This window comes from Bombus bifarius, unplaced genomic scaffold (genome assembly GCF_011952205.1).
Source record: "Bombus bifarius isolate JDL3187 unplaced genomic scaffold, Bbif_JDL3187 scf7180000008058, whole genome shotgun sequence".
NCBI lineage: Eukaryota > Metazoa > Arthropoda > Insecta > Hymenoptera > Apidae > Bombus > Bombus bifarius.
The window spans coordinates 834,778-861,001 of record NW_022884422.1 but is presented as its reverse complement, the minus strand read 5'-3'; the positions used below and the strand labels follow the sequence as shown (position 1 = coordinate 861,001).

At 34.9% G+C, this 26,224-nt stretch overlaps 5 protein-coding genes across 12 annotated transcripts; all 5 read right to left on the bottom strand.

Moving 5' to 3' along the window:
• Window positions 1-1,015: 1,015 nt before the first annotated feature.
• On the bottom strand, window positions 1,016-7,062 carry LOC117208222 (troponin C, isoallergen Bla g 6.0201-like). 3 transcript variants are annotated; one of them, XM_033449200.1, is made up of 5 exons: window positions 6,793-6,992; window positions 6,535-6,568; window positions 2,555-2,698; window positions 1,965-2,216; window positions 1,016-1,558 (listed from the first exon to the last, which is right to left on the bottom strand). In XM_033449200.1, exons 1-5 carry the CDS (start codon window positions 6,793-6,795, stop codon window positions 1,524-1,526), a joined length of 468 nt encoding a protein of 155 aa, XP_033305091.1. In that variant the 5' UTR covers window positions 6,796-6,992; the 3' UTR covers window positions 1,016-1,523. The 3 variants fall into 3 exon arrangements, with proteins under 3 accessions (XP_033305091.1, XP_033305092.1, XP_033305093.1); XM_033449201.1 differs by lacking the exons at window positions 6,535-6,568; window positions 6,793-6,992 and adding exons at window positions 2,777-2,804; window positions 2,964-3,119; XM_033449202.1 differs by lacking the exons at window positions 1,016-1,558; window positions 1,965-2,216; window positions 2,555-2,698 and adding exons at window positions 4,569-5,222; window positions 5,943-6,197; window positions 6,279-6,422 and having other exon boundaries at window positions 6,793-7,062.
• Window positions 7,063-8,494: 1,432 nt separating this feature from the next.
• Window positions 8,495-11,250, bottom strand: LOC117208218 (leucine-rich repeat-containing protein 15-like). The gene is made up of 3 exons (XM_033449192.1): window positions 11,115-11,250; window positions 10,679-10,988; window positions 8,495-10,583 (listed from the first exon to the last, which is right to left on the bottom strand). Exons 1-3 carry the CDS (start codon window positions 11,174-11,176, stop codon window positions 8,709-8,711), a joined length of 2,247 nt encoding a protein of 748 aa, XP_033305083.1. The 5' UTR covers window positions 11,177-11,250; the 3' UTR covers window positions 8,495-8,708.
• A 124-nt stretch (window positions 11,251-11,374) lies between these two features.
• On the bottom strand, window positions 11,375-12,323 carry LOC117208223. Its single transcript, XM_033449203.1, has 5 exons — window positions 12,182-12,323; window positions 11,997-12,096; window positions 11,813-11,931; window positions 11,627-11,744; window positions 11,375-11,544 (listed from the first exon to the last, which is right to left on the bottom strand). The coding sequence occupies exons 1-5, from the start codon at window positions 12,221-12,223 to the stop codon at window positions 11,465-11,467; spliced, it is 459 nt and encodes a 152-aa protein (XP_033305094.1). The 5' UTR covers window positions 12,224-12,323; the 3' UTR covers window positions 11,375-11,464.
• Window positions 12,324-12,600: 277 nt separating this feature from the next.
• LOC117208220 (organic cation transporter protein-like) lies at window positions 12,601-18,206 on the bottom strand. Of its 2 annotated transcripts, XM_033449199.1 has the most exons (9): window positions 17,549-18,206; window positions 17,238-17,418; window positions 16,650-16,889; window positions 15,740-15,998; window positions 15,341-15,509; window positions 14,832-15,118; window positions 14,219-14,502; window positions 13,484-13,734; window positions 12,601-13,384 (listed from the first exon to the last, which is right to left on the bottom strand). In XM_033449199.1, the coding sequence occupies exons 2-9, from the start codon at window positions 17,409-17,411 to the stop codon at window positions 13,321-13,323; spliced, it is 1,728 nt and encodes a 575-aa protein (XP_033305090.1). In that variant the 5' UTR covers window positions 17,412-17,418; window positions 17,549-18,206; the 3' UTR covers window positions 12,601-13,320. The 2 variants fall into 2 exon arrangements, with proteins under 2 accessions (XP_033305090.1, XP_033305089.1); XM_033449198.1 differs by lacking the exon at window positions 17,549-18,206 and having other exon boundaries at window positions 17,238-17,523.
• A 1,894-nt stretch (window positions 18,207-20,100) lies between these two features.
• On the bottom strand, window positions 20,101-24,853 carry LOC117208219 (vitamin K-dependent gamma-carboxylase). 5 transcript variants are annotated; one of them, XM_033449193.1, is made up of 11 exons: window positions 24,504-24,853; window positions 24,302-24,425; window positions 23,921-24,156; window positions 23,471-23,792; window positions 23,038-23,220; window positions 22,753-22,916; window positions 22,283-22,668; window positions 21,993-22,193; window positions 21,590-21,828; window positions 21,150-21,461; window positions 20,770-20,929 (listed from the first exon to the last, which is right to left on the bottom strand). In XM_033449193.1, exons 3-11 carry the CDS (start codon window positions 24,144-24,146, stop codon window positions 20,770-20,772), a joined length of 2,193 nt encoding a protein of 730 aa, XP_033305084.1. In that variant the 5' UTR covers window positions 24,147-24,156; window positions 24,302-24,425; window positions 24,504-24,853. The 5 variants fall into 5 exon arrangements, with proteins under 5 accessions (XP_033305088.1, XP_033305084.1, XP_033305086.1 ...); XM_033449195.1 differs by having other exon boundaries at window positions 24,302-24,403; XM_033449196.1 differs by lacking the exon at window positions 24,302-24,425 and having other exon boundaries at window positions 23,921-24,171.
• Between the last annotated feature and the right edge of the window lie 1,371 nt (window positions 24,854-26,224).

The window sequence follows — 26,224 nt, the reverse complement described above, 5'->3', positions numbered from 1 at the left end:
ATAATAGGTTCTTTGTGTCCAAGATCGAAACGATGAGTGTATTGAAAACTATACTACGTCGTTCTGAATTCTCTATCATAGGAGGTTTACTGTATAGATAAAGCATTCATAGAACTCCCTGCAGAGCTCGAAGGCGATTTCGCGAATTCAATCATGTGCGAATTCATGTAGCAGGTTCGTGACATTTAGAAATTTGGCTAGTGTATCGGATACACAGTACATTAACTCCGTGATAAATTTTTCCAACTTCAAATCGTGCGAGGTGAGGATCTCGAATAATTTAGGAAACGTCTACGCTTCTCTCGATGACACAATTTCACACTGAATATACTTCTTTAAAATTGTCACCTCCCTTCAGAACGGCTATTAGAATTACTTCTGTAATACGATAACCGATATAGATCGCCAAATAAAGAATCTCACAGGCTTCCGTGTTTTCTGTACTTGAAAATGGATGCAACGATTAATATTATCGTAACCAGACGGTGGCGAGTAAATAAATAAACTGGGATAAGAAAATATGGACTGACGCGAACATGAGAGGGAATTTATCAGATTAGCATACACTTGCGCTTTTCGTAAGAGTGAGTGGAAAATTCAATTTGCACTTGTAGACGCGATTTAAATGAATGGCTGCCAAGAATGTTGACGTTCATTAATATCCGCTAACGTTCAGGTTCTACTTCACTAATTGTCGCTTACCGTCGAATTTATAATTACCAACCACGTTTCTGGGCGTAAATAATGCTTTGCGATATTTATGAAAAACTTAAATCATTCTGGATGTAATCGCAAAAACCACGTGGGATTGAATGTGTAATAAGGACTCGATTCTTTGTACAAAAAAGTAATTTTATTGTTTTAATACATTGTTTTAATACAAGTATGCAAATTTTTAACGATTTAATCTTCGACAACAAATCATTTCTCTCGAATAAAGTATATATTAGCAGTAAGTAAAAAAATTCGGCAAGCTAATGAAGCTGTTTCATAATTTTTAATTTTTCTCGAGTGGTAATTACAGGTTCCTTGGTACTCTTTCTCGCACTGCAGCCCCGTTAAAACTTCCCAACGACATACCCCGACTACAAACCCGGTTGCAATTATTCAGGCGTTGAATCGATACGACCAACAAAACTGCAACTACGGTGGACTTACTAGCTTTCGTTGCTAGCCATATCATTTAAGGGTTACGAAAAAATATTACGTTTAACAACTGTATATTCTGTATTTCACTTGTAATTAAGAAGTCTCTTTTTATTTTGGAATTTTTATTAACTTCATTCTCTTTCATTCTCTTCTTCTTACGACGAGGTTTTAGCAATGCTATTCGCCGTACATCGACGTTGGAAGTGCGGTTGATTGAAAAGTGTAACCAGAAATGTTTCCAATCTTAAACCACGTTGTACACGTCGACCAGTCCTTCCCTTTGCCCTTGGTATCCAGATGGGAAACAGCATTTGTGCCAATCGTTGTCGCGTTTAATCGTACACGCTGTCCATCCTAATTATCCACCATATAATCTACTCGTCACCACCGGTCATAACTTCCATAAATTCTAAAACGAGAAATTAGAGTTTATGAGATCACGTGCCGGCTTGCAATCGTGTCGAAATGCACGGAAATCTGTGACATAACCTAGCAGGAATATAACTGCTCAAACTGTGTAACGTATGAGAGAACTGATTGCTCGGTAAATAGAGAAGTTTGGTGTATAAACGCGTTTCGTTTTTTCGCCTGAAGTGAAAACGCTTGAACTTGGTAGACGACAAGCTTTAATTAATTGACCAGACTGATGGATTCTTAGCAAACGACGTCGAAGCGTTCCCTATAATTTTCAATGTGCAACACAATTTCCTGCGTTAACTGTTCCTGACGTGGTACAGCTAGGTTTGCGTTGGTAATTAGATTGATTGACACGCTATGAAAATTCTAATTCTAATAAATTCTATGATAACGCCTACCATCGAAGTCAAGCGTTCCTGAACCATCGGCGTCGATCTCCTCGATCATCATGTCCAACTCCTGTGGTGTCAATTTATCGTCCAGCTCGTGAAGAATGTCACGAAACACTGCGGTTGTTATGTAGCCATTGCCTTCTTTGTCATATAAGCGAAATGCCTCGCGTAACTCCTGTTGCATCGCCTCCGAATCTTCCTCCACTAAGAATCTGGCAGCAAGGGTGCAGAACTCTTCGAATTCCAATTGTCCGGATCCTGTAATAGATGGAGTTTGGTGTGACATATTGTTAGACTATCATATAAAAATTTTGTTAAATGTCTATGGTATATGTCATTTGATTTTGTTTAAGTTTACTAATTGAGAAATTGTTGAATGATAAAATTTAGATAGCGATGAATTTTCTTATTATCTTCGTTTACTACCGTGATGATGCACAAAAATGATTTAATGTGCCAAGTTGTTGGATTGTCATATTAGGAACTTGCAATTATCTTTGCATGCTAGTTGTCTTTGGTATTAATTAGTTTTGTTTATGATTAGTAGTTGAGAAGTTATTGAATGATAAAGTTTAGATAGCGATAGATATTTTTACCATCTTCGTCTACTTCTGTAATGATTTCCTTTAGCGTCTTCTCGCTCAACTCGTAGCCCAACATCGTCAATATGGTACCCACCATGTCGGTACCAATGCTACCCTTCTTGTCGTGGTCGAAGGCATCGAAGGCCTTTTTCAGCACTGTAAAATATAGGACTTATTTATTAATAATCGATTGTTTTAACCTTCCATTCGAATAAATGGAAGTGAAATACTTACGAGCAATTTGATCCTTGGTCAGATCATCCTGAAATCACGTATTGTTTTCATTATTCTCACTTGTCATAATATCTTAAAAAAGAACAATAAAGAAAATAACTCGAAATATACTCAAAAAATGTTATGAGAAAAAATTTTAGAATATTGATAATGTTCAAACGTTGAATCTTTATTCATGACAACGTACCATGTTGATATGATAATCAGATACACGACTTTAAACTCTGCTGTTAACACACGACAGCATCGACGGTTTATCCGGGTATGCACCAGATTCTGGCTGTGGACTTCTGTTTTATGTGGACATTAGGATGATCTGGCACGTGATTGACCGGGTAATATCTACGTAGGAACTCTAGCGGTTTTCAAATTCATCGAGGACACTCCCCACTCTGCATTTCCACGGAAGCGGAGCTTCAATTGTGTGAAATTCGAGGCAACGTACTCAATTTGCTATTCTATCTTGGATCGTTTCATTGCCATTGTCAGATTAACACTGTTTCAAATGGGAGTAACATATAGGTGGCTTTTTTTATATATTGCTCGAATTGAAGTATTTTAAATTTAACTATGATATTCCAAATCATGTTTCAGATAGTTTATTTATTCTTTTATTCAATTATTTAAACCCCTGTGAGGTTTCAATCTACATCTACATTTTATTGAAAAAGATTCGTTTTCTCTCGTTACGTATTTGACGTTCATTATAAAGAATTATCAACAATCGTGACTACATAAATATGAAAGTTCCACTGAAATTTAATAAGAGTGAATTTGGTATCACATACAGCTGCCTCGGAAACTAACTATCTTATATTTAAACTTCTAACGGGATCATTAACTTATTTTCCGAGGCGACTGTATATAGAATTTTTTATTTCTCATACGCGTAATTACAGATATCAATGTCCAACAAATCATCGCAATGCTCTTGTTTACCATAATTTTGTAGTAACCTCGATACGTTTCAATTATTTATAATTCAATCCACGCGACGTGAAATTACATCATCGATCGGTATTCACCATATTTATCGCGACCGCCAGCGTAATAACTCGCCGCAGGGAGAATCCTTTATATTCTGTAAAAGCTTCGTTTCGCAAGAATCTCTCAACCACTAGCCTTTATCGCTAGAGCTTCCGCGACTCTATAACTCGCGATTCATGATCAATGTGTCGAGAAAAAACGGCACGACAATAGACGAAGTTGGCTCATGATGATATCCTGCACAATCTTCGGAGACAATTCGACGTAATAAACGTATCCGTCGTATTCTTAGGAAGCTAATTATACACTCATAATATGCACCTAGAGCTAGCCATTATATTTCGAGGGTATTAGCGCCGGTTTTCATCTTTCACAACACATTGTTCAGTTCCTAGCGAAAATTCCTTGCTCTTTCAACGATCATGACTAACGCGCTCTTTAGCACGGGCTAATTTTAAAACTATATTTACTCGAGGGCACACGTGTTATTACACGAGCGGATTTAAGCATTCCTTATAATATGATTTCGAGGTAATGGTACTTAATTCGATAATGGTAATATTATTGGGTATTGTGTGATATTAAGAACTCGTAAAAGGGACTGAATATTCAACCTAGGATATTCATTTAAATCCAAATAAATGTATACGTCCAAATAAATAAATGGATCTTTAATTGGATTAAGATTTGTCGTTAATAGTTTTCTTCTTTATTGGAGAATTGTGCAATCCAAGTGTTAATGGCATTATGTAATTTATAATTCAATTATATACATTATAACAGAGGAAGAAATAAATTACACGAATTGTGTTTGCTATTTTTTTGTACTTTTATTATACATACAATCTTATGTAAATTTCGTTAATCTTAAATGTACGGTTTTACAATTATACTCAATTGTTTATGAGTATTATGACTGTTACAGACGATCGTAGGTTTCGTAGGCAAAGTATAAAGATTAGAAACTCATCTCTAAATATAAGTAATACCTAATTCCATTTCACTAAGCTTCACGCGATCTCTCATCTTCCCTTAGTCGGCATATAATGAGCAAAACTAGAAACTACTTTGCTCGGTGATAATTACGTAGAAACGACAATTTATATCGGTCGATATAAACCTGTTTCCAGATACATACTATGCCTCGCGAGAGACCCGCGAAAACTCATCCGTTTAATCCCAGCATAGATAGAAATACATTTTAGCCGATTGTGAATCCAAAAGCGACCCACACGTCAAAAATACTTTCTCAACTGCATCTACCCTTACTCCTCCCTAATAGACATCACCTACGAACTTTTTACATCATACTTTGCCAACAGTGTCTCGATAAATCGCATATTCCACGTGTGTAGGACAGACGGTAGCCTCGTTTGTATGCGTTTTCGTGGTGACAAACACGAGGGACGACCGCCTCGTGCCAAGCTGATAATTTAGCCTGTCATGACCTCCATGAATTCTGCAACGTGAAACGAACTTTGTTCGACACTGATTTACAAATTCTTAGTGTAACATGATCTCTGTACCGGATTGGTCTAAAATTTCTTTACGATATACCAGGCGAGAGCGATACAGCGCGATTTTAATCCTCGTATATTATTGTTGAGTTATAGATGACTGTAATAATTTATCATATTTTACATTCTCCACAATAGAGATTCGTAATAAAATGAGATTAAATTAGGAGTTGTCTGATACCAGAGTTAAATTAAAGGTTTAAACAGGAACATTTGTTGAAGGTCTTGTACTCAATACGTGTTTTGTAGAAGAAATTTAAATATTGGGAAATGTCTCCAATTTATGTATGTGTTTCGCCTCGGCAAAATGTATATTATAAACTAGCTCTCTATTGCTTTTACAATCGCGCTATATTATTTTCGTTTATGGTAAAACTCCATTTATCTGAACCCTTTTTCTTCTTTTATGTTTTACTTCGCATCGACATCGTGGTCTTTAACGATTATGTTTGATTCGTGTGAGTTAGATTTTGTTGAACACAATGATTTCTTTAAACTAGCTTATTGTATTTCTAATATCGTCTTACATCTTAAGTTTGTCTGGTTTAATGTCATATATAGCTTTAAAGCTCCATTCGTTTTGAACTCGTTGAACTCATTGAGTTCGTATAAATTTTCAGATAAGAGTTTAAATAAACGGATTTCTAGTACATTACACGTACCCTCAAAGTCGACCGTTCCTGAACCATCAGCGTCCACCTCATCGATGATCATGTCCAACTCCTCGGGAGATAGTGCGTCGTCTAGTTCATGAAGAATGTCCCTAAACACATCTGTGGTAATATAACCGTTTCCCTCTCGATCGTACAAGCGGAAAGCTTCGCGTAACTCCTGCTGCATTGCCTCCATATCAGTGTCCTCCTCCATGAATTGGGAGGCCAGGCTACAAAATTCTTGGAAACCAATTTCTCCAGATCCTACGAAACGAAGACGATCAATATGTTTTACGTTGATTGTTTAATTTCGAAGAATCCAAACATTGTAGTTTGTTAATTTACCAAAAGGGTCGTATTCAGAAATGGTCAAATGCAATTGATCAGTTGGTATTCTCATACCCATCATTCCAAGAATGGTACCGACCGAGTCGGTGCTGATGATTCCCTTTTTGTCAGGATCGAATGCATCGAATCCCATTTTTAGTTCTGCGAGGTTGAAAATTTTAGAAAACAGGAAAGTAACTTTATATCGTAAGATTTGAAAAAGTTGGATGCAATAAAAAAATTGACTATGCTATGCTATGAAATCGACACTCACGTGAAATTTGATCCTTGCTAAGTTGAATGTCATCCTAGAAAAGTGAAAAATCGATTCACATTTATTAAAACCTCATTTTCTAATTATAATATATATTGGAAATTAGTATTTTCAACTAAATAAGAGATCACCCAAACTTTGTCACACTGCATCAAAAAAATGATCGATTTTCATAATTACATATCACTAACGTTCTTTGATCTGTTATTAAATTTAATAGTCGGATAGCTCGCGTTCAACGATCCTTTTGATAATTACCATTATGTCGGTGATTCGATATATTAACGATTATGTTCGTCCGAACTAATTACAGTTATAACAGAAGCAAATGATTAACAGTTCCCGTCTGAGCAATCGCTTCTGAACAACTTACTGTACCGATGAAAATGTCACACTGAGCCTTAGTAAACTAATTAGTAGAGCTACACAGACGCAATCTCGCATTCTTATTAGCGTCGATAGACAATCACCAATCATTTGACGACCTAAAGACACTATAAAAAGATTCTTAATCGGGACCCTTTCATGGTTTGTACTTTGCGAAACGTATAGTCTGGTGGCGCAACCAGTGAATGACAAACTACATCGGCGTTTAAATCGATTGTTCTTTCCTTATTGTTTCATCTTGTTTACATGTTATTAATAACACATACACTTTGCCAATATTAATCTTCCTAATTTATCTTTCCACATTTGATTTGTGGAATCATTGAAATTTACATTTATATGATTTTTGTATTTTAAATCAAGATTCATATTATCCAATATCTTTGTCGTTGTCTTTTCCTGCTAGAGGATATAATGTAGAAGCTAATCAAATAATTTTTTTTATAATTAAGAGATTGAAAAAGTGGAATTGAAAAATTGCGAAAAGGAGAAAAAAAATCCTCCTACATTATGATCAGTAGATTATGGCTGTTAATGTTAATTCATATCTTTATGAACACACTTAAAGAAATGGAACATAAATATTATAGGAACTCATTTCATCCTCTAAATATCATGTATGTATAGTGAATATAATACTTTACCTTAGGTATTTCGTATATTTTCGTAGAATATCATGCATTCCAATCATTTCTGCATCGTATAAAATAGGCAAACATTCGCAGTACAGTAATGACAATTTTCTATCAAGGATATATAAGATATAAAAATAAAATAAATATACAAATTTATTAACATATATAATAGAATCAGTATATATCAAATTAATTGAATATAAATATCACAATAATTCATCAAATATTTGTATTTCATACATTAATTCTAATGTCAAAAAAAAAAAAAAAAAAAAATGTCGAAAGAATGAGATTCACTCGGAGTAGAGATAAACTAGCGTAAAGACAATAGAAAATGTATTTAATCATGGTTCATCGGGGTGCAAAGAAGTCGATTTATCACAAAGGGAGAAATGGGACGTGTTAGATATGGTGTTACATCATTTGGCAATGTCAAGCTCACGCAAATCCGGAACTGCTATTGGCAGTGCACGTAGAAAGCTAGTGACGTGTCATTGCGTATAGCCGGTCATTTCCACGGCACTCGGTGGGCGAACACGCAAACAGTTATACTGATTGCAGCGTGCTCCAACAGTACAGTGGTTTGATATTGGCATTGCGTCCTTTTAGAGAATTGCAGTGGATTGCCAGCCACTCGTGGCAGTAAAAAAGCTCGAGCTGGCAGCCGCTTCTAAGAAGCAGACACGAAGCTGACTGACCTCCTTAGCCAATCAGGTAGAGCTTCGACGTGCTATGCCGAACTACTGACCTAATCATCAAAAATAAACGACAGAGACTGGCCAATGATAATAATCGACGTTAGAACAAACATTTTTGCAATGATACAAGGAACGATAATAGAACGAAACACGTTTCGTAAATTAAACTAAAATTTTATTTATGATATATATATATATTTATATATATATATATTTATATTTATATATATATATTTCCAATTATCGACATCTTTTAGTGGTTCAATCTTCTTGTTTATACATGATCACTGAAATTGACATTGACACGCGTACCTCTCGGCCGGCAGCCAAATTTTACAGAATTCGATCCAATGAGAAGAGATTCAACTGTGTAACTTCACATTGCAAAATATGTAGTATGTGTCAGTAAACGACTTTGAAATCATTACTCAATTGTTATAAAATGGCTAATGATCTAGTGGGCATCAGGTATTACGGAATTTAAGTTAAAAACTTCATAATCACGGTCGTCCTTTGTATCTATTCCCCAAGAGACGGAAGGAATTAAGTTGGAAGGATGTGGTGGTAATGGAGGAGCAATTGATTTCTGTTTCTCCAGCTCGCTCTTCAGTTTCCAAAAAGCTAGTTGCGACTCTATTGTCTCAACCTCTGACACGTAACTATTTCTGTCGCTTTGAGAGCTTGTTCTAGATATTCTCGATCTTCGAGGAAGCAGCATTCTCTCCGGAGGCAAAGGCGTAACGTAGCCATCCTCGTAAAGCTTGCTAACGTAAGAAACAGAGATTGATTTTCTCTGTTTCTCCTCATCCATATCGACGCCCTTTGGAAGCACAATGGCGTCCACGTTCCTGCGTTTCACCAACATGATCCGTTTGTTACCGCGAAGCAATGTTGGGTATCGCCTTATCAGCAGGAACGAGAGGAAAGCACCGACGAAGAACAGTAGAATTAACGACGATATCAATAGAGGGAAGACCAAGCTCTTGTCTGCGTTCGTCAACCAGGTCCTGTACTCGTAAGTGGGCCTAGTAGTTACAGCCAAACAGTTCAACGGTGATACGTTGTCTCCGTTATCGTCAAGCAAACAGATAGTATATGTTGCCTGCGAATCGATATTCTGCAGCAGATAAGAGTACTTCACATTTTTTGCACAGCCGAGCGAGCTGTCGACGTTATTGTTGTCGAACCAGAGCAGCGTGATTTCTTTGTTCAGGTCGGGCAGATTCACGAGTATGCTGCGGTCTAAGACCTTCGAGACATAGAAATGGGGAAATCGCGGAGGAAACTGAAGAACATCGGTGGATAAAAGTTTGCGTGTATTAGCAGTTTGTATATATGTATAGGTGAGACTGCAATTTACGTGGACCATCCTATTGGTTGTATCTGGTGTCTGGGTGGTTTGATTGGTTATACCTTTAGTCGGAGTAATAGTAGTAGTTTGGATCCAATCGTGTTTAGTAGATTTAAGTGTCGTGGTGGATATGGTGGAATTGATGGTTGACTGAGAACAGAAATCCACTGTCGTAAATGGCTTCCCGGCTTTTTCCTGAGGCGTTTTACAAATTGGAATTTTTCTATCCGAATTTACTACATTCGACTGGTCCATACAGATATACTGATTTTGCATGAAATCCTGTAACCATTTTAAACTACAATCGCAGTGCCAAGGATTGTCGTACATAAACATACCAAAGCATTTATTCGAATCAACCACGTGGTCTAGCAGTCCCTGTGGTAACGAGACAATATTGTTGCTGTACAGCGTTATTTGCAATATGGATGAAGCCATCGATTGCAAAGTATCTTGCGACACTGTCTCAATGTTCGAGGCGTGCAGATAAAGCGATTTCACCATTGGCACACCGACGAACAATTCAGCATCGATCACGGATATGGAGTTCCCCCATAAAGACAATAATTCAAGCTTTGACAACGCGTTTCCGCCCGTTATGTTTCGAAGCACCTTTCGATCGTCGATGGCTTGGCGCAGGTCCAGCGTGGTCAAAGAACCCGCCACCTCTTCGAGCAAATTAAATTCAGCCGACTTGACGATATTTTCGTTAATACTCAACACCTCTAACATTTTAAGGTGACGGAACATCGCCTTGCGCAAAGAGACGAGTTCGTTGTTGATCATAGAGATCTTCTTCGTCTGTTCATAAATGGACGACGAAAACGCGTTATCCTCTATTTTGCTGAGGAAGCAACGCTCGAACGTCAACTCTTCGATCGACAAGTTGGTGCACAGCCAATTCTTCCGAAGCATGTTCTCGGGGAATTTGCATTTGATAAGTGACAATTTCACGGATGTTGTATCCTTGCAGATAGCCTACACGAAATATATAATATACGATAAACTAGTTGATACGTCATTTGGGCTAACGAGACAGAAATATTGCTTTCGTTGTTGTTTTTATTAAATACCTTGAAATTGTTCTCGATGAACTCTGACACCACTGTTCCAGAATCTTGCGGGATAGACGAACAGGTTATTGTATTACATGATGGACCAGTTTGACAATAGGTCTTACCAGTTTTGTGTTGCATAGTGTCATTCAAACTGTGTTGGGACAATGTTGAATTTTCCTTTATAGCGCTATTTAGATCTTGAATGAAAACGTTGTTCTCCATTATCTTATAATCCATCGTATCCCAAAATATGTAGCACAAGCAGAATAAAAGTGCAATTACTCCAAACAACGAAACGGGCACTAGAAGCTTTCGCCATCCTAAACTGTATTCGTTAATGCGTTAAATAATTATTAATTAAATAATTATGCGTTAAAAATTATTCACGAATAGGAATGAATTGTTATTATTCATTAATGAATGATGAATATGAAGATTTTTTGTATAATACCTCAGTAAATCCTGAGATCTGGAAACCAAGGTGGAGGATATTTGTAATTTTTTAGCGAACATGTCGATACTGCACTGCGAAACGATAGTCGCGACTATGTGACGAATCTAGAAACATAATCCAATTGTATTAGGACGCATGGCAATCGTATCTACGTTTCGAATTGATTAATTTTATCACACGCATTATTAGATATATTTGAACAGGGACTCTTAGGGAAAAAGGTTGCACAAATTATCAACTATCCTTTTCAATTGCTCGCTAATTTGATAGTTTACTAATTCAAATAATTTTTAACAAGTTGCCATTATCGCAGCAGATACGTCGAAATAGATAAAATATAAATTGATTTAGGATCTATTATGGAAAGCTTCCATCAAGCACATGTGGAAGGTAAGAGCCGCTTCGCATTCGTCGTCTGTTCCTCCAACTAAAACAAAGAGATACAAATTATTTTTAAGATTTTCACTATGATAAAATATGAATTATTATTACAGAATAAATATACTTACGCGAATCTGCACATGTTTGCAAGGCATTAGCGAAAAACGGATTGGCGTCTATGTGACCGTGATGCATTCCGTGCATACGATCTATCATTGTTTGTACATTCATAGTAGATCCTGACATCTGAAGTATAAATGAATCAGAAAACGTGTTAATTTCTTGGTTATATTTGTATATAAAATTATTTTTACGTCGCCATGTTGTTGGAAGGCGCAAGCTAAGAAACATCCGATATTTCTGAAGTCTTCTCTATTGCTGTCTAGTAATTTGATTGTCTCAACCGGTGAACTATCAAGTATCATCAATTCTTCTGTAATTTTTTTAATGATTTTATTATAAATGTAATAATTGTTTCACTTATGATAATTAACTCACTAGTTGTTATGTTTTCACGATCCATACAATCATGTATTATTTCGGGAGGAAAAGGTGGACGTTTCGCGTGTGACACAATTACATTTTGACTGAAAAGACCCTGAAAGTAGATAACTTTGAATATTTTGAAACGACAAACATCGTATTGTTTATACTGTTTGAAAATAGAATATATTTATTCTTACGCAATAGAGGATAAACGAAGCAAGAAAAGCTGAATTCTTCATGTTTCAAAACTTATGTTGAATCTCCTCGCGAAGTAAGGAACCGACTAAACTAATTGTAGGATTGTTAGCGTTACCTTTTATACGTTCACTTTTAAGAATTTTGCCTTTAAATACTTATGTGTTTGACAATATGTACGTGACAACCGTGTTAGATTTGTATCAGAAGAGATAATTACAACGATTTTGTACAATGCATGTGCTTACACTTGCCACGTATAATTGCAATAGTTGATTGTAGTTATATAATCTGTAATAAGCGCCGAAAGAATTATTCACGGTGAATAAAAAACATCAACGAGTTAAATATGGTTTCTGACTATCCAGAGATCAAGTAGAATTTTCATAAGAAGGGATATGAAAGAAATATTACATAAATATGTATATATTTTTCTTTCGATAATAAAGTATAGCAAGCAGACAATTGCATACTTGAGTCATCGTCTAATTCTCCGCGTTTTAATCCGTGGATATACAGTACAAAATATGTCCATCGATAATATCAAATTCTTGTATAAAGGCAGTTTAAAACGCAGTCAGAAGTACAATGGCTTACGAAAGTATTTGGATCCTTACATAAAATGTTCTGCAGTTTTATTAGCGCTATAATGAAACACATAATTATATTCGTAAAATTTGAAATCAATCTGAAAATGCACATAGAAGTTATAAGATATTTATTACCAACATATACATATTCAGTAAGAAATTAGTATACGTATAAAAATGAATGTTCATCTTGTCCCACTGAATATTGATTCTTACTAGTACAATAAATACTTGACTGTCTAAATATTTTTGTAATCTGTGCGAACTATACGTTTATATTCGGTATCATGCAGCAGTAACGTGTGTGTACATTTTCAGATTTATTTCAAGCTTTACTAGCACCATCATGATGCTCGAGTTTCATTACAGAGCTAACGAAATTTCAAAATTTTTCATACAACTCACAAATATATTCATAAAATGTATCTACATGAGTTCGAATATTTTCGTTAGCTATTGCAATATGTGAGGACACATTGTTTAGAAACGAGACTATCGTCACATCAACTCTTGAATGTAGGAATTTGGTATACTGGTATACAATACTTTTATTAAAACACAGTTACACTTTTGTTAGAAATACAGATTGATCTTGCTTCATTTGAAGAGTGAGTCCTGTGAATAAAAAAGGGATCTTGTGAACGAATCAGAATAAACTAATGTAGCAGAAAATATACCGGTTCTGACCCCATTACTGTTGTATTTCATACACACTTGCAAGCGTTATAAAACGACACGTTCTCTCGTTCTTCCGTAATTTCCTCGTCGACGGTGTTCGCTAACGGCCTGCCCCGAGTTTCCGGCAAAATCGAACATAGTATACTTGCTATTAAAGCTAAGCCGCCGCAAAGAGTCGTTGGTCCCCACCATACAACAGCTCCTAATAAATCAGCGACATAAGGCGCGGCTACACTTCCGACATGCGACATCGCAGAATTCGTACCAACCGCGGAGTTTCTGCAGACCTGTTTCGAAGCAAAATAATTTAGAGCTATCATTAATGTCATCATTTCAAACTTTACCAATATGATAATCATGATAGTCTAGTCTTGGTAACAGTGCTAATGAAATTTCAAGTGTTCCAAAAACACACATAATACATATATTTATTGAACTTGTCTAGAAATATCCAAAAGGTAGATTAAATAGTAAAAATTACGAAAATGTCTATCATAATATTTAGCGAGTAATTTTTATTGAAATAGTTGGATATAGTTAAAAGTATATTTGATGCAGTTTATTTATTAACGCTAGAACTATTGGCGACCAAAATATAGAACTCGCGTGAATGAAATTGTAGAATAATCAAGCTTTTATCTACATACTTAAAAATACAAAATATCATTTAGATCCCGTAAAATGGAAATTTGTAAAGTGTTTTTGAAAAAATTGTAGAATTGCTCATTTTATTGTAGATTGCTTTTATTTATGCTTACTATTTATGCTTACCGTGGGGAAAAGTTCCGAGCTATATAGAATAACGATGCCATAAGCAGCTGACGCGCTGAATCTACCAATTAAGGATACGGTCATAATTACATCGCTTTCAGTCGTTGGAATTGCGAGAATACAGAGTAGACATAACGTAGCTATGACATATAAACTTGTGCTTCCTGGACGTCGTCCCATAATCATTAGAATCGGTGTCGGTATCAAATAAGCTGGTATTTCGGTTAGACCCATTACCAACACGTAAATGTACCGATTTGTTGAGAAATTGTTCACATTTAACGCTGAAAGAATTGATAAAATATATTTTAAGCTTTAAGCTTTAAGCTTTAGAACAGTTTACACGAATTCTATTTATTTGAACAAAATTTTTACTAAATGAACTCTTGTTGATTAAATCTATTTTTTTGATGTGAACTGCTATTATATATACAAAGAAATTCTAAGTAGTGGAGAGAATCACTACATTCTCATTATACATATAAAATTCAATTATATAAACTATCTCTCCTTCGATAAGTTACTATAAACAGAGTTCTACTATAAAAGTATAATTCTTTTAGATATTATAGTAGTAAGCGGAAACAGGAATAAATTTCGATCATTCGACTACCTAACGCGTAATAAGTCAGAGAAGCTGTCATCCAAGTAAAATTCGTGATAAGAATCCTCTTTCGTAATTCACTATTGCTAAGAAGCACCCAAAATCCTTTGATACTTTTATGCAATCCTTCTTTGGAATCCTTCGATTCTTGTTTTAACTCTTGTATTCGTATGGTTGGTGTCAATGACGTGCTCATTTCTGCATCAGGACTTCCTTTAGATGCTCTATCGATTAAACTCTTCGCCTCCTGTCGACGATTGTGAGCTATCAGCCATCGTGGAGATTCTGGCATAAGCCTGCAACAGTTGCAAACTACAGTTGTTCTACATATCTGCTCATTAAAATGATTTATCATAATAAGTTCCCTGAATTCTTTTAAAGATACAAACAGTATTTCTCTGAATTCAGTTTTTAATCCTATAATTCAAACAAGATTATGTCGTGAAGCAATTTCGGATAACAAACTGCTTGATCTCAGTCTCTTTGAGAAACTTCACATTATACAAAAGCAAACTTACCACAAATGTATTAGCAAAAGCAAAGCCGGTAAAGATATTGCTAATTGAATATATCTCCATTCGTGTAGCAAATAAGCTACACCTGGCACAATTACTATCCCTGTGGCATAGCCAACGTTGTAAGCAATTCCCATCCATTGTCTGTGTTTTTCATTCGCTACCTCTGTGACTGTATAACAAATAGGCTAATATATAATAATAATTAACGACCCAATAAATCAACTAATAAATATCAACCTTTAATTCATTAGTAATATTTAATTTTAATATTAATTTTGATAGCTATTGCAGCTTCCAAGGACAGAAATTTCTATAAATACAAATTGATTTAAAATCACATCGATATCACATTACTATGTGTTTCATAATTATAATGTTATCAATTTATAGATTACTCACGTGTTGTGAAAGACGAATACTGTATGGCTGCATGACTAGCACCGTTAACTACTCTCGAGATTATAAAACCCCAATACCACGGCACGATCGCACCAGCTGGACCAGAGGTGATTAACATTATTATTCCAATAACGTAACAGATTTTTCGCCCATATTTATCTGCGATGACTCCGAACAAAGCGCTACCCAATAATTTTCCAAGGGACAAAGCCATGTGCGTGCTCGAACGGGCCGCGGTTTTGTCGCACACCAAATCCCACTAAAATTAATAATAAAGTCGATTATTCATAATTTCCCATTATAATCAAGTCACTGGTTATCCTATCTACATAAAAGTTCTTACTGGAATGCAACATACTCTTTTATAAAATAAGATCTTTTGAAATACTGTCTGAAAAAAATAATTATAAAAAAAAGTATAAAAAACGTATAAAAAAATCCAGTTCTTTCAGTTTTGCCTACAAAAACTCCAGTTTTCCAATTTTGCCTATAAAAAATTCCAGGATACGACAAAAAATTCAAACAATTTGGAAATAAGACTTCGAAAATTTGTTTTTCGGCGAAGCAAGATTCCTCATCCATTTTTCTCGCAAGTAAGTATATTATAATCATAACTTTTATTTTTAAATGTAATTGATTACAATTTCAATACTATTGAAGGATATTGTGTGTTATGAATGAAATATATATTCATTCAAGAAAATCGTTATTCCTTTAAGAATTTTAACGTGCTCCGAATTTTTGAGCGGGAGTGAATCGATACTAACAGATGTCGCCGTGAGTATTGGACACGATGGAAACGACTTTCTGGCAAGGATAAGGGAACTTTAAGGAAATTGGATTTTAAGTAACTTCGGATAATAGTGTTACGACTTACGGCTATATCTAATTAGTGAAATGTGATACTCACATCTTGCACGAGAGAAGTTCCATCGATATCATTTGCGAAACTCCTTACTTCACAGGAAATCGACTTAGGTAGAGGATTCGACATTTTATATTCTAACGCTTTCTCGAATCCAATATACGCAAAGTCTTCATAATTATAATCGTACATAGTACATGAAGTGGTCGATGAGATGTTTCTTATTTCTTCGTCCGTCCAATTCGCGGCAGTCAAACTTGGTATTGCACACCAATGTGTGGGAGTCTGTGAAACATAATTCTTATTCATCTAATCATATATGTATATTTTTATATAGAATCCTATCACTTTTTTATTCCAGGACTATGATCGCTATATAATATTTTTTTTATTAATATGGTACAGTGGCTACAAGAAGTATTGGCATGTCATTATATTTATTATAATATTTAAATACTAATTGATTAAGTTTGATTACTTGTTAATTGTTACCGTACCACTTTTAGTATTTGGTACTTTGATATGATTACTAAAATTTGAAACGTATATAGAACTTGATAAAAAGAATTTTCGTTGAAAAATAATGATATGTGCGAATAGTTTTTGTAGTTACTAAGTGTAAGTTAAGTTTACTTCGGCAATAAAGATATAAGACATGGAGTGCATCCCATTGAATATCGTCGGTGTCAGTGTAAAAATGAATATTATCCATAAAAAGCTGGACCCATATCCGAGTTTATCAAGCGCTTCGAGCAGCGGATCCGTGTCTTTCATTCTTCCTCTATCATTACCTCCATTGGCGGGCATGTTTTCTCTAGAAATCATACGAAGGTAAATAATTTCATACTTTTGGAAAACAGGCATCGACAAATTTGTTATGATTATAATCAATGTGTTTTTGTACGCAACATTTATAAAATACGATTTTGAAAAAAGTTACAGACCATCATTTAATTTTCTAATCAAATCTATAAGAAAATATGAAGAAGAAATTATTAACGATTATATTCGCTGCAACATCGATCACACCATAAATACAATCAATAGTCGCTCATTTTTTAATCATAAAATCAACTAACTGCCACTCATAGTTCTATATTGTATCTCATTATTCTCTCATTTTTCACAAACTTTTGTCAATATGTAGTACTGTTTTGATGACACTGTCACATTGCAATTATTTTCATCGTATTTTCACTCTGATAAGCATACTATATTAGTTCGAATAACAACAATTCGATCGCGTAAGTTTAAATGGATCACACTATCCGCTTGTCGATTTACGCTCACCAATTTCGCAATTGGTTAATTACCAATACAATTTCGGATAAATTTTTCAACGTTTCTTGGATCGAAGGTCTCCGTACGATCGTATACCAGCGACTGACGATTGACAGCTGTTTCCTCCGCCACGTATCGAGATAAGCAAGTTTCTAAACAGGTATAGGTATAGCGACATTATGTATGTCGATACCGATGTCCATTTTGTGATAATGATAATCTCAGCTGATTTACTTACATGTGTAAGTGTCTTCGTATTCTAAATAGTATATTGTTATGCTATAAGTTTATAATTCTTTCGACAATTTTGTATAATTTAGCATTATTTCCTGTTCCTTTATCAAAAACGTTTTCAGACTTCTTCATAACAGATTTCTTAATTTTAGTTTTTTTTTTTTTTGTTATAGAGTTCTATTTTATCGAAGTTGAATATTAACTGTACAGATTTTTGGATTTAGTAGAACTTAAAATTTATTTGCAACTCGTTCAACACTTATCTAGAATTTTTATATGAAAGGGAACACATCAGTACTTAATTACCGATCTCCACCGATGTTACTTCTATCTGCATATTTGTCTTTAAACGATATGTGTCTGCAAGTAAATGGTTTTTGAGTGTTCATAAAATTAAGATTTACAATTGAGAAATTAGAAATTTATCTGAAAATCTATACTGCAAAATAAACTACATTGACAAATGTATTAAAAGAGTTGTGAATGCAAAAATACACTTTTCCATTGAGCTCTTCGATTAAAAAATTATTATTACAATAAACGTTGTAATGAAATGACACAATGTTGAAAATATTTTTGTAAAGGAAACAGGTGACAGCATATTCTACATTGTACAACGACAATAATGTCATTATTTGTCGCCTACGGGGCAATACGAAACGGTTGGTACATCACTGGAATAATTATCAGATCCATCGAATGCATTTACTTACAACTTATCAGACGAGAAAGCTTATTAGAATGTTACGAGATATCAAATTTACGCACTCAACGTAGGCGTATATACGGTTTACAAGCATTATGTCGCGAAGAGAAAAGAGATGATTTGATTGCGTACATTTTGTGGCAGCGAAAACACACGAACGAATTGTTTTAATTCACGTTGCTATCTGTTATCTTGTTGAGAATCGGTTGAGCAATACTGGCACTCGCTGTAAAACGTTTTGGCTGCCGAAGTTCTTGGCACCGATTGAGAGGAAAATAGTTCTGTAGACTTCTTGAATGTGAAAAAAAAGAAAAAAACGAAACATTCGCCGATTGTTCCGATTTTAGAAGCCGTTTTTCTTTTAAAATTAAATCTTCGCTTATCATTACATATAAATTAGAGCGGCTGACGAAAATATTTAAACTCTTATCATAGGGAACTTTTGTACCAATATTGTACTTATTATATAAAACATTTTGAAATTTCATTAACACTGTAATTAGACACGATTATTGTGATTACATTGGTCAAACTTGGAATCCATTTGAAAATGTATATAGAAATTACGAGATATGTACTGTCAAAATATGTCAAGTAAAAAATCAGTATACAGCACGTACAATATACAGCTTGAACGTGCATTAAGTATCTTAAGACTTACTAATACAATTCATAATCGACTGTTTAAATAGTATTATGATGTCATATAGACATATACTTGTTTTAGGCATCTTGTAGCATCCATCTACGTTCGTTTCCACATTTGTTTCAAACTTTACCAATACGATTATGACAGTCTCGTTACAGTGCTAACAACATTTTTAAGTGTTTCGTATAACACACATAATATATTCTCAAAATGTTTCTAAATGTTTTGTGAGCCCCTAAATATCCAACTACACGTCAAGTATTTTTCTTATTATTAAATATTATTAATAAATATTATTACATTTCTCTTTCATTTAAAATCTTAAATCAACGAAATCGTGTTTTCTCGAATTTCGTCGATTTTTACAACGATCACCGAATCGACGAATAATCGAAGCAGATTATCGACCATTTATTTCCATTATTTAGTTATAGCTGTTTGATCGCACATATTTAATCGCTTTCATACTTTTGCGCTCGCGAAGTTCAACGTCCTTGAGATTAATTTCGCGTCGCGGTTTTTCAGTGGCGTTTTCCGCATAGACTGAGACAGGAAAGATCCGACTTGAGCGTATTATTAGAAGCACGATGAATTGTTTTTACAGGGGCATAGACGAGTTGACATAGTTACGATTACGACGTCTTCTACTTCGTCGATTATCTTTTTATTAGGAACTAATAATAGACGCTCTTAGCTCTAAGACTCGCCACGGTGGCAATTATTCGCCGTTAACTTCCAAACAAAAGCGAAAAAGTTCATCCGAAAAAATACGAAAATACGGTTTCAATCACGATCATCTTCCCCCGTGCACTTTTGATTCTTCCATTATTTATATATTATATACAGTCGCAGAGACAGAAATAAATGGACGGGTAGACTGGGAGTAAATGCCAATGAAGCTTAATTGTTATATGCTTGAATTTTATTTATTTTATATCCGTACAGGACACATAGGTTATTTAGTAGATAATTGAAAATAATAATAACATTCTGATGTAAACAAGTTGCATTTAACGAAACTTCATTGATACATGTCTCCACTTGTCCACTTATTTTTATAATAACTGATAGTCAATAATAAATTCTCTTTGGACATTTATATCTACTTTATCTCCTGAATTGAAATAACGCTATCTACTGAGAATCGATATCACAATTTTATCTCAAGTCAAGTAAAACAATAAACTGTTCATCAGTCTTGGTCTATTTCTAAAAATTAGCCGCTTAGAAACGAAAATCAACATTCGATTAATTTCGTACTGTATTCAGACGACTTTGAATTGCAAATATTTATATTATTCATTGACTTGTACTCGTCGCACCATGGGAACGTTGTACACTAAATGGAAAAATGAGTTTGCTATATGATACAATGCTCTTATCCAGGCATCGACTTTGTATCTAATTTCTCTCGCGATTGGGAAGGCTTCTCTTGGTTCTTCGAGCTCCATTATACTGCAAAGAAACAAATTTTAGTTAAATTTATTCTGTTAATTTGCACATGCTTCATACCTGCTATATTCCATTCAAATATACTATAACTTATAACATCATCAATTGACTAGATTCAAAGATGACACAGATATTCGACATAAGTTATTATCGTGGGTGTAATCAGCAATTAAACAACTATGTCTACAAAGTATTTACAAAGATTCACAAAATTATTACGTACCCATCCGTTTCTGGTTCCTCTTTATTTCGATTAGTACAGGTGTACATGTAGCAAGCTGGATAAGCGCTCGTTGTCGTTACTTTATGAAATTGGCCTGTTTGTATTTGAATCGATGATCCTTTCGAGACCACGATATATCTCTGTTCCTCATCGCTATATGTTATTTCACCTTCGAGGACAGTCAGTGTGACGTTGGTGAAGTTCTTAGAGATATAATTGTCTAGATACATGCCTGGGAAATCAGCGACGAAAAGAACATCGGTATCGTTGGACCAAGTGTAAACGTGTTGCTGAATTTCTTCCAACTTGTATCTGAATAGAAAATAAAGCAATAAATATCATAATTTTGTTATTTATATGAAAATATTCGTTCGTTGAAAACGCTCTTTACTAGGGTAGTTTAATTCATAAATCATTAGATAAGTAAATTATGTTTATACCTGTACGAACTATATTGCGAAAGAAGGGGCATTAAGAAAGAAACAGGCTGAAACGGGTGCCAATCTACTGTTAGCATATCAACATTTGGATCAAACATCCTCTGTTGGAATCTTCCGTTTAGCGAACACCACACGTCGATGTAGATGCTTAAATTCGATGACAGTCGCGACCATTTCGGTTTTCTGTCGCGTTGGAAGTCACTCTCGAAAAGCTGATCTTCTTGTTTAATTAAATTATCCTATAAATATTATATTACTCTCTACAGCATAAATTGCATGTGAAACTTACTGATCGTATGCGTCGTTATAGATGTGAATCTCTCTTTTCTTATTTACTAAGAATTCACATTCTCAAACATTACATAATTCGATGATACGGGTGTATCGATAAGATAACACTTACTCTTAAACAGGAAGCGTATTGTATGACCATATCGCCGTGTTTCTCCCATCGATTGGTTTGCACCCATGCTTTAGGATCCAAATAACGATCCTCGTTACTGACGTTATCGTGAATCTTAATTACGACTAGTACAGTATCCCAAACGTGCACCATCATGTCCCAAGAATATCCATACATTCCTGGTACCCAGTTATTGTAACCCTAATAATAATGAAAAAAGGAAAGAATTATTGAATATCAAAAAATTGATGTAAACGGTTCGTGTAATCAGGAACATATTATTAGTGTACCTTCGTGATAAAATGAGAGTATGGTAAGAAAAACTGCAAGAATACATGGAATAGTAATAGAGAAACTACGAACTTTTGCTTCTTCGTCACTCTAGTCGATTTGCTGCTGATTCCTTTGATATGTTTACGAGTAATTGTAGAGCTTATCGAGTTTGTACCTTCTTGGTTTCCATCATCGATCGATGATCCGTTGCCAGTTTCATCATTTATTTCATCGTACGATTCTTTTATTCGCTCCATCGCAATTTTCTTATAGTTTCTTATCTGTTGACTTTTCTTAGAAAATGAACGAGCATAATTACGTTTGATGAAAGTTCCGAGCCTTCGAGGCCAATTTGGATTGCAAAACAGAGGCATCGTTGCAAGGCACACTAATGGAAACATTCCTGAGAATAAACACTGAAATTAATAATGCACATAGAATTTCGTTTGCCTTGGGATATTATTATTACCGAAACGAAATTACTCACCGATGCTGAATAATCGAGAGTTCATTAAGTGGAAAGCTGTACAAAAGATCATTGCAGGAATTCGAGTTTTATCGAACAACATCCAAAATCCAACCGTGAGGTCAAAGATAAATCCAAACCAGTGAACTATGAAAAAATCAGTTTGCTTGGTGGTCAAAAATAATCTGAAATGGTGCAATACTATTTTATCGACTGGTAAAATTCTATCGGCTGTCTACCTCTGATAAGAGTATAGTTTTCATGTATTTTCGAACTTAGATACGTTCGGTTCTTAATTATACCTACTTGAACGGACTGAAGACCCAATGCTGCGATAAATTCGTCATGGCGTAACCCGATAGCCATTCTGCGCCAGATTTTTTCAATCCAGCTAAGAAATATAGTGCAAAAAATTGAAATTTTAGAATGAAATAGTTCCATAATGGTGCAGTTTTCTCGGTAACTTTCATTTTAGTAGCATCCAATGCACTGTAAGAGAACACTTCGTCAATTTCTAGCATTAAATAATTAGTAGACATAGAACTGCCCAAGTTGTACAGATTTATAAATTAAATATTTTATAAAGAAAATCAGGAAAAATTGCAGAGAAAACGAGAAGAAAAATTTTCATTTATTGTTTAGGCCATCAAATTGATATTTTTTAGTATTAAATTAATATCTGCAATGATTCTGACTCATATCAGTCAATTTTCTCATTTAGATTTTCTTTCAAACTCACAAGTACTTGTTAGCCTCCGTACCCCAGAAGAGAATAGCAACGATCCCATAAAGATACGTGTGATTGTTCCAGTAGCTTTTATCCAAGAGGAAGATGTACCAATATGGAATCACGAAACAGGCACAAGCTACTTTGAACCGCGAACCCAGCATAATTCCAAAAGCACCAATCCACATTATCGCATAAATTAATATCATCCATGGCAGTGAGGGAGCTTTCATTCCGTGAATTAATGGGAAATGACACTCCATAGGATCTCCCCATTTTATGTCTATATCTGCTAATCCACGTTCTTCTACCACGTCCAATACCATGCATAGTCCTAGACAATGTTATTTAAGTAAACATAAAATTAAGTATAAATTTGTATTACCTCTTATGTTTTATGTTAACAAATAGATTGCCCATCTATTTTTGTTAACCATTATATTATATCTTAAAATAACTAACCAAAAAGTGCTCTGACAACTCCTAAACTAGCTGGATCAGTTGGTCGATACAAAAGCGCTGTGAATTTTTCAAAAGACGAAAGATCGTTCAATTTGAATCCACATAGTCTTTCGAACTTATCTTCAATCGTACGTGCTGAGAGTTTCTGTTTACCATCTTTCTTACATTCACTTTCAGTTTCTGCACAGGGTTGGGAAGTTGCTAATTGTCTGCTTTTCCTCCACATAACTATTGAACTGAAAGTAAAAATACTAAGCTTTACATCACAAAAGCTTTACATGAGCTTTACATAACACAAACATATTCTTTAAACAACAAAGTTACTTCTTTTCAACCACTCTTTTTGACATTATCACCTACAATACGAGAACATGAACGTACCAATCAATCGATAAAAAATATTAAAGAATTGATCCGCAAAATTCGATCGAGGCGAGTCGAAACGCAATGAAGTTCGCTGAACTTTAACTTCAAACTTTGAATCTGAACAGAAAAGAGACTGAAACTGATAAGAGATCGAATGAAAGCAAATATATCGCGAACCGATGCGAAGAGTAAAGCGAAAGTATTCGATTTAACTTACCGAGGAGCGGCGTGTTTAAGCTAGAGTAGATGAAACCGGTCCGATGACGATGTATCGAAGGTTGCTGGACTTCTGCGCGTCGCAGCTGCAGGACTAGTCACTGAAGAAGAAATTCCGGAGGCTGAGAGAGAGCAGGAGCACCGTCGCCAGGCAACGTGCTCGATTATTGACCCGCGCCCGCGCAATAATAATATATATTATCGGGCATTCTTGTGCATTGTGCTCAGGTTTATCGATGCACACTGTCGGTCGATATTTAAAAAATGCATCGTCATCTGCTTCTGCTTCGTGTGTAACCGAAAGAAAACGAAATTTGCTTCAGTATATTTTGTAAAGTGGATGGATACCTATGTAAAATGTCGATTGTTCGCTTCGACGATTTTACTGGACTAAATTTATCGATTTTTTCACTATGTTTACGCGATGAAGAAAATTAAAAATTTTATATAACGGACGAGTTCCGTAATCGGCATAAGTTTCAGATATTGGGAAGTTTAATGTGGAAGATACTAGAGTGCTCCGAATTAATTTATGGAGTTTTCTCAGGTTTATACGATTGAGCAAAGTTATGGTATTTTCTAAAATTCTGTGAAACGTAAAGAAAGTTTGTGAAAGCCAGGAGAATGTTTCATAGCAATTGGAACGTTGGTTAACTGGTTGAATTGTACGTTGCGTCGTTATACTCGTTTAAAAATAAATTATCGACATCCGCTTATCTCCGCCATTGTCAGTACACTATGTAATTATATAACAAGGTCTGACAAATTTACGTATTTTCTTATTGCGTGACTAGCGTTAGAGAGCAATAGTGTATTTTCTATTTTTTAATATTTACTTTTATTATTGTGCTAGATATAAAGAAACAATTCTATCATAAATAATGTTTGCAAAGATAACTAACATTATCTTTCAGTATATATGTTTCAGTACATATGATGAAAGATACGATATATGTGGCTTATAAATAATAACCTATCTTAGTCATCGAATAAGATACAAGAGGGGTGCGAGAATATTAGATTCTCAAAGATAGACTATTATTTCCAAAATCCTTACTTTTCATCAAGAAGGTCCTATGGGATCTCGCTACGCTCTTACTATTAATCCGAATCGTTTCTACCACAACGCATCGCTTAACCCTTTCCTTTCATCAAATTGATGAATCAGTAACACATTTATTCATTCATTTCATCAATCTATCGAATTTAACTTGCATGAAAAATTGTCGTTGCATCTTAGAAATACTTCTTGTGTTCGAAATGGTTTTATAGTCTAAAAATAGATGCAGTTTTAAGTCATATACGTAGAGGAATAGTATAACGATATACAATTCGTATTAGAGAACAACGATTACGCAGTTTTTGAATGAGGCAACGAAGTCTTTTTGGTCTCGCAGCTGGGGTGTTTCTAATGAATGGACGTAACTTCGCGTTCAAAATCCCCAACGGCCGTTTTAAAGCCGTAAAACAAAGGACTGATTTATTTCAGCACGCCCCTCAATCTGTCTCCGTGGACCACTTTTGATTAGTGCTGCCTCTTCAAGGTTCAAGGCTCCAAAACTACCATTTCATAATGGATCTCGGCCCCTCTTGTATTCCTCGATACGTCTTAGAGACAAAAACACCAAATGTAGTTATATACGTTTACAACACGTTCTAATACATCACAAATAAAAATTCAATATCAACTGGATACGAATTTAAAACGCTGTATCTAAAAAG

What these genes read in the sequence shown, in the direction of transcription:
- LOC117208222 (XM_033449200.1), bottom strand. An exon ending in TAGCAAGGATCAAATTTCAC is followed by an intron (nt 2,699 to 6,534) that starts GTGAGTGTCGAT and finishes TATATTTTACAG; the next exon opens with TGCTGAAAAAGGCCTTCGAT. An exon ending in TACAGAAGTAGACGAAGATG is followed by an intron (nt 2,217 to 2,554) that starts GTAAAAATATCT and finishes CATCTATTACAG; the next exon opens with GATCCGGACAATTGGAATTC.
- LOC117208218 (XM_033449192.1), bottom strand. Translation starts at nt 11,176, where the DNA reads ATGTTCGCTAAAAAATTACAAATATCCTCCACCTTGGTTTCCAGATCT. An exon ending in AGATCTCAGGATTTACTGAG is followed by an intron (nt 10,989 to 11,114) that starts GTATTATACAAA and finishes TAACGAATACAG; the next exon opens with TTTAGGATGGCGAAAGCTTC. An exon ending in TCATCGAGAACAATTTCAAG is followed by an intron (nt 10,584 to 10,678) that starts GTATTTAATAAA and finishes TATTTCGTGTAG; the next exon opens with GCTATCTGCAAGGATACAAC.
- LOC117208223 (XM_033449203.1), bottom strand. Translation starts at nt 12,223, where the DNA reads ATGAAGAATTCAGCTTTTCTTGCTTCGTTTATCCTCTATTGC. An exon ending in CTTCGTTTATCCTCTATTGC is followed by an intron (nt 12,097 to 12,181) that starts GTAAGAATAAAT and finishes ATCTACTTTCAG; the next exon opens with GGTCTTTTCAGTCAAAATGT. An exon ending in CCTTCCAACAACATGGCGAC is followed by an intron (nt 11,745 to 11,812) that starts GTAAAAATAATT and finishes TTTATACTTCAG; the next exon opens with ATGTCAGGATCTACTATGAA.
- LOC117208220 (XM_033449198.1), bottom strand. Translation starts at nt 17,468, where the DNA reads ATGCCTGTTTTCCAAAAGTATGAAATTATTTACCTTCGTATGATTTCT. An exon ending in TCTGACTTATTACGCGTTAG is followed by an intron (nt 14,503 to 14,831) that starts GTAGTCGAATGA and finishes CAATTCTTTCAG; the next exon opens with CGTTAAATGTGAACAATTTC. An exon ending in TCGTTTTATAACGCTTGCAA is followed by an intron (nt 13,385 to 13,483) that starts GTGTGTATGAAA and finishes TTTTATTCACAG; the next exon opens with GACTCACTCTTCAAATGAAG.
- LOC117208219 (XM_033449193.1), bottom strand. Translation starts at nt 24,146, where the DNA reads ATGTGGAGGAAAAGCAGACAATTAGCAACTTCCCAACCCTGTGCAGAA. An exon ending in CTCTCGATTATTCAGCATCG is followed by an intron (nt 22,669 to 22,752) that starts GTGAGTAATTTC and finishes GTTTATTCTCAG; the next exon opens with GAATGTTTCCATTAGTGTGC. An exon ending in GAGGAACCAGAAACGGATGG is followed by an intron (nt 20,930 to 21,149) that starts GTACGTAATAAT and finishes GTTTCTTTGCAG; the next exon opens with TATAATGGAGCTCGAAGAAC.